General features: G+C 46.6%; 1 protein-coding gene across 2 annotated transcripts in view; it reads right to left on the bottom strand.

The window, feature by feature from the left end:
* Nucleotides 1-12,267, bottom strand: part of GRIK2 (glutamate ionotropic receptor kainate type subunit 2) — a 1,405,635-nt gene that overhangs the window by 902,660 nt on the left and 490,708 nt on the right. For both annotated transcript variants that reach the window (XM_069726310.1, XM_069726309.1), the window contains one exon: nt 274-531. In XM_069726310.1, the coding sequence (XP_069582411.1) occupies nt 274-531 (258 nt within the window). The remainder of the gene's footprint in view (nt 1-273; nt 532-12,267) is intronic.

Consider the following 12,267-nt stretch of genomic DNA (forward strand, 5'->3'; position numbering starts at 1 on the left):
AAAATAGTGTCTTGAGCCTCAATGGCACGGAATGGGTTCGATTAACATTTAGGAAGGTCAGAGAGGAAAATGCTATGTTGTTTACACAGACAGAAGGTCAAAAGAGTGATCTTACTAAATCAATAGTTTCCTCAGACTTTTTTAGATCTTTAAAATGAGACTCATTTAAAAGAAAATGTTTAAAGACTAGCTTGTTAAATCTATCTCTTGTAGTGAATCTATTTATTACTTGCATTGAAATCTTTAAGATGTTTCTTAAGAAGTTTCTCTTACCTGTACTGTCATCATAGGCGATTGTAACTGTTTTCCACTTGAAAAACTGCACCAAATCAAGAATTGCTCGACTCAGTGAGGAAAAGTCTGGGTATAAGCTGACATAGAATGAATCCCTGTTATCTGAAACTTGATGTTTCCAGCGAGTTTGAATGTGTGGAACCCCAAGGGCATTACATATAGACTGCACTGCATTAGCCGAAGAGCTGTGCGATGGTCCAAATATAGCTGCAACTCCGAGTGACAACTGTTCACAAGCTAAAGAAAGAAAAAACAAATAACTGTTAGCTGTATATAATAAAATATAACTCATTATATAAGTATAGCAGAATATAACAACATTTACTTTACCAATTTGGTATGAAATGAAGATGAATTCAAAGTTAAAGTGTTAAAAATTTTTTCTTATGAATACAACCTTTTCAGATGAAAGCATGGCCAGAGATCAACCTATTGTTCCAAATCTAGCCATGGTTATTAAGATTGATGCAGTCAATTTGGCATTTCAATTAAGATTGCTGTTACAGGGGACTAAAATGAATGGTAAGTCATGTAATGCAGAAATGTTTACCCATCAGGGGCCAATAACAGGATGTGCCCATGATCCAAGAAGTGGCAGCACTTTGAACACATAGTATGTTCGCTGCGTCCACAGCGCTGCCATCTATTGAAAGAAGGTAAATCTGCATGTATTCATTGAACCTTGTGGATTTACCGCATTCAAAATATTTCCATTGATGTAATTTCTGTTGCAGAGACTAGCATCTCAACAAAAAAAATTGACATACTGCGGTCTTGAAATACGCGCCGCATGTCAGTGTCTGCAGATGTTCCGCAGGCGACTGTGCACAGTGCATAGTGTGTTTGATGCTGATTTGTTCCTGATTGTGGGCACACACCCTAATACGCTAAAGTGCTGGGGTGACCTAATATTAGGCATGTGTCCATAGACACAGCATCAACATTGCTTGAATGGCACTGGTCCAGGAGAAGTGAATTTGCTGTTTTTTAAAGTGATGCACTGTTTTCAAGAAGCGTAGTCTAACTAGTGGAGAACCCTTTTAAATGTAATAATTTGCCATAAATTGATACCAGTTTAATTTACAACCTAGTAACTTGGAAGAATGTAGATCATGGATGACCAATGGATATATAAGGGATATGATATCCCTTGTCAGATGCATCCACCACATCCATCTAGTAAAAAAAAGTACATGTTAAACGTATACCTGTTTAGAGTTTTAAAGAGACAGGTAACCAACTGATGTTTGCCTTCAAGATATTTTATGCCATACTTCTTAATATATGTTTGGTATAAAGACAGTCTAAGGAAGGACACTTATGTATATCTAAAGGACATGGTCCACTAGAGCTAAAACCATTTTGTGCAAGCATGTCTAATTGGGGGGAATCCTGAAAAATATTGAAAATCCTATTCTAAATACAGTAGTGCTCAAAAGTTTACATACCCAGGCAGATTTTTTGTTTTCTTGGCATTTTTTCAGAGAATATGAATGATAACACCAAAAGTTTTTCTCCACTAATGGTTAGTGGTTGGGTGAAGCCATTTATTGTCAAACTACTGTGTTTTCTCTTTTTAAATCATAATGACAACCCAAAACAGCCAAATGACCCTGATCAAAAGTTTGCATACCCCATTTCTTAATACCGTGTATTGCCCCCTCTAACATCAATGACAGCTTGAAGTCTTTTGTTATATTTGTGGATGAGGTTCTTTATTTTCTCAATGTTAAAGCTGTCCACTCTTCTTGGCAAAAAGCGTCCAGTCCCTGTTAATTCCTGGACAGTGTAGCATGAACTGCACACTTGAGATCTCCCCAAAGTGGTTCAATGATATTTAGGTCAGGAGACTGAGATGGACATTCCAGAACTTTCACTTTATTCTGCTGTACCAAATGACAGATTGACTTGGCCTTGTGTTTTGGATCATTGTCATGTTGGAACATCCAAGTACATCCCATGCACAGCTTCTGGGCTGACGAGTGCAAATTTGCCTTAAGTGTTTGCTGATAATGTGCTGCATTCATCTTTCCTTTTACCTTCACCAACTTTCCTGTGCCTATGTAGCTGACACATCTCACAAAACATCAGCGATCCACCTCCATGCTTTACAGAAGGAATGGTGTGTTAGGCATCAGGATTTTCCAGCTGCACGAGAATGATCCCAGGCCGTGTTGGGTGCTGTGGTCTACCATTTGGTCCCGGCCACTGGAACTGCTGCTCAGCATAGACATCGGTCCCAACATCTTGCTTAAGTTCGTGCCACACCTTTGGCTACTGCTGGCTCTCCAGTCAAGTCTATAATAACCAGTATATTGCCCGCGCCGCATTGCGCACTGGATTCTAAGTCCAGAAATTAATTTACTGAGCATGTCCATTATGTGGTGCCTTCTCATTGGTGCTCGGACGTCGCTTGCTCTGGTGATGTGACAGATCTGGATTGGCCCACGTGTGTTGTCACAGTGAGTGTTTGGGGTGGAGCTTTGGGTATAAAAGGCTCCCAGTGACGCACACAGGCGTGCTAGTATCATTTATATTCAGCAATGTGGGAGGAGACTCTACCACTCTACCTGTAAGTGTTGTATGTCTGTCTAGCTTTAGGACTGTACACTTAGGCAGGCAACTGGCATCTGAGGGGGTAATAAGCTGCTTAGCTTAGCATCTGGTTCCTACATGTGTGCTGTTAGCACAGTAGAGTTCCAGAGCAAGCAAAACCCTAGTCACTGTATTAAGCTCAGAGCATCTGTTCCATTTCTGTGTGCAAGTGACGCAGCTCAGTTGCAGAGCATTTCTTTCATTTCTGTGTGTGAGTGACACAGCTCTGTTGCAAAGCATCTCTTTCATTTCTGTGTGCGAATGACGCAGCTCTGTTGCAGAGTATCTCTCATTTCTGTTTGCGAGTGGCACAGCTCTGTTGCAGAGCAGCTCTTTCGCTTCTGTGTGTTCAAGTGATCATTCGCCATGTGCTCCATCATTCTACTCTAGCAGCAGTTTTCCATCTCTCCAAGGTGGACCCCGGGTGTTGGGGTAGGCGGAACGCACCGAATATATTTATTAAATGAGATAGGTGAGTTCGCAACCCAGGATACACCGTGCAGGAAAGAAACTGCTGCTAAGCAAGGCGGCGAAGCAAATTAGTATAAACAAACTCTGTTACTTCACAGAGCCCGTAGTAACGAGGATGCTGTGCCCTGTTTAGCTCACAGGGGACACAGCTACTATGTAGAGCTGACAGTGGTCATGCAGTCCAGCCAACACGCAGCTCCTCTCCGGTGGAGCCGGAATTCTAATGGCTATTAGCCAGCCCTGAATTCAGTCATAAACTCCTCGCCGAAGGTGCCAGCATTCTAGGGGCTTATTTCAGCTGGGTCCCTGACTGCATACACAAAACTCCTCGCCGGAGGTGCCAGCATTCTAGGGACTTATTTCAGCTGGGTCCCTGACCACACACACGACCACACTGGCGCTGAGCTCGTACATATTTGATACTAGCGCATGGCCGTGTGGTCATGAGAACTGTTGTGAATTCTGTGGCAGAGCTCCCTCCTGTGGTCACAAGTGGTACTTCGGCTGATTCTCTCTGTGAGTTTCCGTTGGTGGAGGAAAGTGGTACTGCGGCTTCTGAGTTTCCTTCCTCAGGTGATGTGGTGAAGTCGTTAGGTGCTGCTCTATTTAACTCCACCTAGTGCTTTGATCCTGGCCTCCAGTCAATGTTCTAGTATTGGACCTGTGTCCTCCTGGATCGTTCCTGTGGCCTGCTGCTCTGCATAGCTAAGTTCTGCTTTGCTATTTTGTTTGCTGTTTTTTCTGTCCAGCTTGTCTATTTGTTTTTTCCTGCTTGCTGGAAGCTCTGGGAGGCAGAGGGTGTATCTCCGTGCCGTTAGTTCGGTACGGAGGGTCTTTTTGCCCCCTTTGCGTGGTTTTTGTAGGGTTTTGTGTTGACCGCAAAGTTACCTTTCCTATCCTCGCTCTGTTCAGAAGGTCGGGCCTCACTTTGCTAAATCTATTTCATCTCTGCGTTTGTCTTTTCATCTTAACTCACAGTCATTATATGTGGGGGCTGCCTTTTCCTTTGGGGTATTTCTCTGAGCCAAGGTAGGCTTATTTTCTATTTTCAGGCTAGCTAGTTTCTCAGGCTGTGCCGAGTTGCATAGGGAGCGTTAGGCACAATCCACGGCTGCCTCTAGTGTGGTTGGAGAGGATTAGGGATTGCGGTCAGCAGAGTTCCCACGTCTCAGAGCTCGTTCTATGTTTTTGGGTTATTGTCAGGTCACTGTATGTGCTCTGAACTCTATGTCCATTGTGGTACTGAATTACCTTATCATAACAGTACTGGAGGCCCAAAGTACTAATGATTCTCAATAGAGGGAAAAAAGAAGTTCTGAGACCATTTTTTTTTTCTCTGCACTGTGTTTTGCCTTTTTTTCCCCCCAGACATTTTGGTGGTTCAGGACACAGGTGTAGCGATGGACATTAAAGGTCTGTCTTCATGTGTGGATCAGCTCACGGCAAGAGTACAAAATATTCAAGACTTTGTGGTTCAGAATTCTATGTTAGAACTGAGAATTCCTATTCCTGATTTGTTTTTTGGAGATAGAACTAAATTTCTGAGTTTCAAAAATAATTGTAAACTATTTCTGGCTTTGAAACCTCGCTCCTCTGGTGACCCAGTTCAACAAGTTAGGATCATTATTTCTTTTTTACGTGGCGACCCTCAGGACTGGGCATTTTCTCTTGCGTTAGGAGATCCTGCATTAAGTAATATCGATGCGTTTTTCCTGGCGCTCGGATTGCTGTACGATGAACCTAATTCAGTGGATCAGGCAGAGAAGAATTTGCTGGCTCTGTGTCAGGGTCAGGATGAGATAGAGGTATATTGTCAGAAATTTAGAAAGTGGTCTGTACTCACTCAATGGAATGAAGGTGCGCTCGCAGCTATTTTCAGAAAAGGTCTCTCTGAAGCCCTTAAGGATGTCATGGTGGGATATCCTATGCCTGCTGGTCTGAATGAGTCTATGTCTTTGGCCATTCAGATCGGTCGACGCTTGCGTGAGCGTAAATCTGTGCACCATTTGGTGGTATTACCTGAGCTTAAACATGAGCCTATGCAGTGCGATAGGACTTTGACCAGAGTTGAACGGCAAGAACACAGACGTCTGAATGGGCTGTGTTTCTACTCTGGTGATTCCACTCATGCTATCTCTGATTGTCCTAAGCGCACTAAGCGGTTCGCTAGGTCTGCCACCATTGGTACGGTACAGTCAAAATGTCTTCTGTCCGTTACCTTGATCTGCTCTTTGTCATCGTATTCTGTCATGGCATTTGTGGATTCAGGCGCTGCCCTGAATTTGATGGACTTGGAGTATGCTAGGCGTTGTGGGTTTTTCTTGGAGCCCTTGCAGTGTCCTATTCCATTGAGAGGAATTGATGCTACGCCTTTGGCCAAGAATAAGCCTCAGTACTGGACCCAGCTGACCATGTGCATGGCTCCTGCACATCAGGAGGTTATTCGCTTTCTGGTGTTGCATAATCTGCATGATGTGGTCGTGTTGGGGTTGCCATGGCTACAAGTCCATAATCCAGTATTAGATTGGAAATCCATGTCTGTGTCCAGCTGGGGTTGTCAGGTGGTACATGGTGATGTCCCATTTCTGACTATTTCGTCATCCACCCCTTCTGAGGTTCCAGAGTTCTTGTCTGATTACCGGGATGTATTTGATGAGCCCAAGTCCGATACCCTACCTCCGCATAGGGATTGTGATTGTGCTATCGATTTGATTCCTGGTAGTAAATTCCCAAAAGGTCGACTGTTTAATTTATCTGTGCCTGAGCACGCCGCTATGCGGAGTTATGTGAAGGAGTCCTTGGAGAAGGGGCATATTCGCCCGTCATCGTCGCCATTAGGAGCAGAGTTCTTTTTTGTAGCCAAGAAGGATGGTTCACTGAGACATTGTATAGATTACCGCCTTCTAAATAAGATCACGGTTAAATTTCAGTACCCCTTGCCGTTGTTATCTGATTTGTTTGCTCGGATTAAGGGGGCTAGTTGGTTCACCAAGATAGATCTTCGTGGTGCGTATAATCTTGTGCGTATTAAGCGAGGCGATGAATGGAAAACTGCATTTAATACGCCCGAGGGCCATTTTGAGTATCTAGTAATGCCATTCGGACTTGCCAATGCTCCATCAGTGTTTCAGTCCTTTATGCATGACATCTTCCGAGAGTACCTGGATAAATTCCTGATTGTGTACTTGGATGACATTTTGATCTTCTCAGATGATTGGGAGTCTCATGTGAAGCAGGTCAGAACGGTGTTTCAGGTCCTGCGTGCTAATTCTTTGTTTGTGAAGGGATCAAAGTGTCTCTTTGGTGTTCAGAAGGTTTCATTTTTGGGGTTCATCTTTTCCCCTTCTACTATCGAGATGGACCCTGTTAAGGTCCAAGCCATCCATGATTGGACTCAGCCGACATCTCTGAAAAGTCTGCAAAAGTTCCTGGGCTTTGCTAATTTTTATCGTCACTTCATCTGCAATTTTTCTAGTATTGATAAACCATTGACCGATTTGACCAAGAAGGGTGCTGATGTGGTCAATTGGTCTTCTGCTGCTGTGGAAGCTTTTCAAGAGTTGAAGCGTCGTTTTTCTTCTGCCCCTGTGTTGTGTCAACCAGATGTTTCGCTTCCGTTCCAGGTCGAGGTTGATGCTTCTGAGATTGGAGCAGGGGCTGTTTTGTCGCAGAGAAGTTCTGATTGCTCGGTGATGAAACCATGCGCCTTCTTTTCCAGGAAGTTTTCGCCTGCTGAGCGAAATTATGATGTGGGCAATCGAGAGTTGCTGGCCATGAAGTGGGCATTCGAGGAGTGGCGTCATTGGCTTGAAGGAGCTAAGCATCGCGTGGTGGTCTTGACTGATCATAAGAACTTGACTTATCTCGAGTCTGCCAAGCGGTTGAATCCTAGACAGGCTCGTTGGTCGCTGTTTTTTGCCCGTTTTGACTTTGTGATTTCGTACCTTCCGGGCTCTAAAAATGTGAAGGCGGATGCTCTGTCTAGGAGTTTTGTGCCCGACTCTCCGGGTTTATCTGAGCCGGCGGGTATCCTCAAAGAGGGAGTAATTGTGTCTGCCATCTCCCCTGATTTGCAGCGGGTGCTGCAAAAATTTCAGGCTAATAAACCTGATCGTTGCCCAGCGGAGAAACTGTTTGTCCCTGATAGGTGGACGAATAAAGTTATCTCTGAGGTTCATTGTTCGGTGTTGGCTGGTCATCCTGGAATCTTTGGTACCAGAGAGTTAGTGGCTAGATCCTTTTGGTGGCCATCTCTGTCGCGGGATGTGCGTACTTTTGTGCAGTCCTGTGGGATTTGTGCTCGGGCTAAGCCCTGCTGTTCTCGTGCCAGTGGGTTGCTTTTGCCCTTGCCGGTCCCGAAGAGGCCTTGGACACATATCTCTATGGATTTTATTTCAGATCTTCCCGTCTCTCAAAAGATGTCAGTCATTTGGGTGGTCTGTGATCGCTTCTCTAAGATGGTCCATTTGGTACCTTTGTCTAAATTACCTTCCTCCTCTGATTTGGTGCCATTGTTCTTCCAGCATGTGGTTCGTTTACATGGCATTCCAGAGAATATCGTTTCTGACAGAGGTTCCCAGTTTGTTTCGAGGCTTTGGCGAGCCTTTTGTGGTAGGATGGGCATTGACTTGTCTTTTTCCTCGGCTTTCCATCCTCAGACTAATGGCCAGACCGAATGAACCAATCAGACCTTGGAAACATATCTGAGATGCTTTGTTTCTGCTGATCAGGATGACTGGGTGTCCTTTTTGCCTTTGGCTGAGTTCGCCCTTAATAATCGGGCCAGCTCGGCTACCTTGGTTTCGCCGTTTTTCTGCAACTCTGGATTCCATCCTCGTTTCTCTTCAGGGCAGGTTGAGTCTTCGGACTGTCCTGGTGTGGATACTGTGGTGGACAGGTTGCAGCAGATTTGGACTCATGTAGTGGACAATTTGACCTTGTCCCAGGAGAAGGCTCAACGTTTCGCTAATCGCAGACGCTGTGTGGGTCCCCGACTTCGTGTTGGGGATTTGGTTTGGTTATCTTCTCGTCATAATCCTATGAAGGTTTCCTCTCCTAAGTTTAAACCTCGTTTCATTGGTCCGTATAGGATTTCTGAGGTTCTTAATCCTGTGTCTTTTCGTCTGACCCTTCCAGATTCTTTTTCCATACATAACGTATTTCATAGGTCATTGTTGCAGAGATACGTGGCACCTATGGTTCCATCTGTTGATCCTCCTGCCCCGGTTATGGTGGAGGGGGAGTTGGAGTATATTGTGGAGAAGATTTTGGATTCTCGTGTTTCAAGACAGAAACTCCAGTATCTGGTTAAGTGGAAGGGTTATGCTCAGGAAGATAATTCCTGGGTCTTTGCCTCTGATGTCCATGCTCCCGATCTTGTTCGTGCCTTTCATATGGCTCATCCTGGTCATCCTGGGGGCTCTGGTGAGGGTTCGGTGACCCCTCCTCAAGGGGGGGGTACTGTTGTGAATTCTGTGGCAGAGCTCCCTCCTGTGGTCACAAGTGGTACTTCGGCTGATTCTCTCTGTGAGCTTCCGTTGGTGGAGGAATGTGGTACTGCGGCTTCTGAGTTTCCTTCCTCAGGTGATTTGGTGAAGTCGTTAGGTGCTGCTCTATTTAACTCCACCTAGTGCTTTGATCCTGGCCTCCAGTCAATGTTCTAGTATTGGACCTGTTTCCTCCTGGATCGTTCCTGTGGCCTGCTGCTCTGCATAGCTAAGTTCTGCTTTGCTATTTTGTTTGCTGTTTTTTCTGTCCAGCATGTCTATTTGTTTTTTCCTGCTTGCTGGAAGCTCTGGGACGCAGAGGGTGTACCTCCGTGCCATTAGTTCAGTACGGAGGGTCTTTTTGCCCCCTTTGCGTGGTTTTTGTAGGGTTTTGTGTTGACTGCAAAGTTACCTTTCCTATCCTCGCTCTGTTCAGAAAGTCGGGCCTCACTTTGCTAAATCTATTTCATCTCTGCGTTTGTCTTTTCATCTTAACTCACAGTCATTATATGTGGGGGCTGCCTTTTCCTTTGGGGTATTTCTCTGAGGCAAGGTAGGCTTATTTTCTATCTTCAGGCTAGCTAGTTTCTCAGGCTGTGCCGAGTTGCATAGGGAGCGTTAGGCGCAATCCACGGCTGCCTCTAGTGTGGTTGGAGAGGATTAGGGATTGCGGTCAGCAGAGTTCCCACGTCTCAGAGCTCGTTCTATGTTTTTGGGTTATTGTGAGGTCACTGTATGTGCTCTGACCTCTATGTCCATTGTGGTACTGAATTACCTTATCATAACAGAGAACCTTTTATAGCTGCAGCAACTTCAGGACCTTCCTAGAAGGACCAATGGAAGGCTGCCACAGAACTTGATCAGGTACAGGGCCTTCCTGGAGGACCAATGGAAGTTGCTGCAGTACCTGAGCATGTGACCCTAGACCTCCACTGAGAGATCTTACCCTGGGCATGCTCAGTGTGTGCAAGCAGGACTTAGTCCCAGAAAAGCCTGCTCATCGCAGACCAGTGCAGGGTACAATAGCAGAGCCTGGAGAGGCAGCAGTAACCCTTTGCACAGTATCAGATTCAATGAGACGCTGGGACCGACGTCTCCGCTGAGCAGGCTCCACTGCAGCTGATGCAGAATGGGAGACCGCAGCAGACACAGCTCGAGATTCCCCCTGCACAGTGGCGGGAACTTGACTTCTAAAATTACCACCCCTACTAGGGCCCCCCACTCCTTGAGCCTCGCTACGCTCAAAAGCTGCAATGAGCAGCGGAGCCTGAATGCGCTCCACAGGTTCCCAGGTTCTGTCCTCTGGACCGTGACCCTTCCAGTCCACCAGATAAAATTTCTTGCCACGTACCACCTTGCACCCTACAATAGCATTCACCTCAAACTCATCTGTGGATGAACCTGACATCCCGGCTGATGACTTGGAAAACCGGGACAAATGGACAGGCTTTAAGAGAGAGACGTGGAAGGTGTTGGTGATACCAAGGCGGGGAGGAATGGCTAAACGGTAGACGACAGGGTTGACCTGTTCCAGAACCTTGAATGGGCCAATATAGCGAGGCGCAAACTTAGTGGACTCAACTTGCAGCCTGATGTTACGGGTGGAGAGCCACACCATGTCGCCAGGAGCAAAGGTAGGAGCAGGGCGCTGGTGTGTATCATCAGAAACCCTCATTCTCTCCTTGGAGGCCCGGATGGCATCCTATGTGCGGTCCCAAATGTCATGTGCCTCCACCGCCTAGTCTGCCACCCTAGAATCGGTGGATGACACGGGCATGGGCACAGGGACACGCGGATGCTGGCCGTAATTAAGGAGAAAAGGAGTCTGCCCAGTGGAATCGGCTACTGCGTTGTTCAAGGCAAATTCCGCCCAAGGTAGCAAAGATGCCCAGTCATCCTGCCTAGCAGAGACAAAATGTCGCAAGTATGTCACCAGAGTCTGGTTGGTCCTCTCTACCAACCCATTCGTCTCGGGATGATGTGCAGAGGAGAGATTGAACTCTATGCTGAGTAAACGGCAGAGCTCTCTCCAAAACCGAGACATGAACTGGGGACCCCGGTCGCTGACAATATTATCAGGCATTCCATGTAAACGGAAAGTATGCTTTATGAATAACGCCGCCAAGGCCCGTGCAGAAGGTAACCGTGGAAGCAGCACCAAGTGCACCATATCAGAGAAATGATCAGTGACAACACAGATAACGGTGTAGCTACGAGACTTGGGTAAGCCCACCACAAAGTCCATCCCGCCCATCTCCCAGGGCCTGTCTGCAACCGGCAGGGGGTAAAGCAGCCCAGCAGGCCGTTACCAATGAGACCGATTCTGGGCGCAGGAAACGCATGCCCGAATATAGTCCCCGACAGCACGGGCCATATGTGGCCACCATTATGTCCTCGCCAAAAGCTCAGATGTCCTTTTGGTCCCAAAATGCCCACCCACTCTGGATGAGTGAGCCCAAGAGAAAACCTACGGTCGCAAATTCGCTGGCACGAAAGTCTTGCCCGGGGGCATGGACTCTAGCAAAGCCGGAGCCACAGTTCTTAGACTCTCAGAAGGGACAATTAGCCGTGGCTCCTCCTCCTCAGATGACACTACAGAGCGGGAGAGAGCGTCGGCACTAATGTTCTTCTCCCCGGAGAGAAAATGAAGAGTAAAATGAAACCGGGAGAAGAACAGGGACCATCTAGCCTGGCGAGAATTCAGCTGCTGGGCCGTCTGTAAATAAACCAAGTTCTTGTGGTCAGTGAATACCTGGAATGGAAAGCGAGCTCCCTCCAAGAGGTTTCTCAACTCTGAGAAAGCCAACTTCATGGCTAGCAACTCCCTGTCCCTGATGGAATAATTCCTCTCAGCCGGTGTGAAGGTCTTGGAGAAGAAGAAGCAAGGATGCTTCCGACCTTGAGCATCCTTTTGGAAAAGGACTTCTCCAGCACCAACGGATAAGGCATCCACCTCCATGATAAATGGCTTATCTACATCGGGACGATGTAGAATGGGAGAGCTAGCGAAGTGTGACTTAATTAAGAGAAAGGCCTTGGAGACCTCCTCCGACCACAACCTGGGATTTGCTCCCTTCTTGGTGAGGGCAACCAAGGGAGTAGGGTTGAGCGAAACGGGTCGGCCATTTTCAGAAGTCGCCGACTTTTGGCAAAGTCGGGTTTCATGAAACCCGACCCGACCCCTGTGTGGGGTCGGCCATGAGGTCGGCGATCTTCTGAATCTGGTATCGGAATTCAGATACCGAGTTCCGATATGTTTGCGATATCGGGAATCAGTATCGGAATCCATATTTAAGTGTAAAATAAAGAATCAAAATAAAAAATATTGATATACTTACCCTCGGACGCGCCCTGGTACTAACCGGCAGCCTTCCTTCCTAAGAATGAGCGCGTGAAGGACCTGCGGTGACGTCGCGGCTTG

This window comes from Ranitomeya imitator, chromosome 5 (assembly GCF_032444005.1).
Source record: "Ranitomeya imitator isolate aRanImi1 chromosome 5, aRanImi1.pri, whole genome shotgun sequence".
In the NCBI taxonomy this organism is placed as follows: domain Eukaryota; kingdom Metazoa; phylum Chordata; class Amphibia; order Anura; family Dendrobatidae; genus Ranitomeya; species Ranitomeya imitator.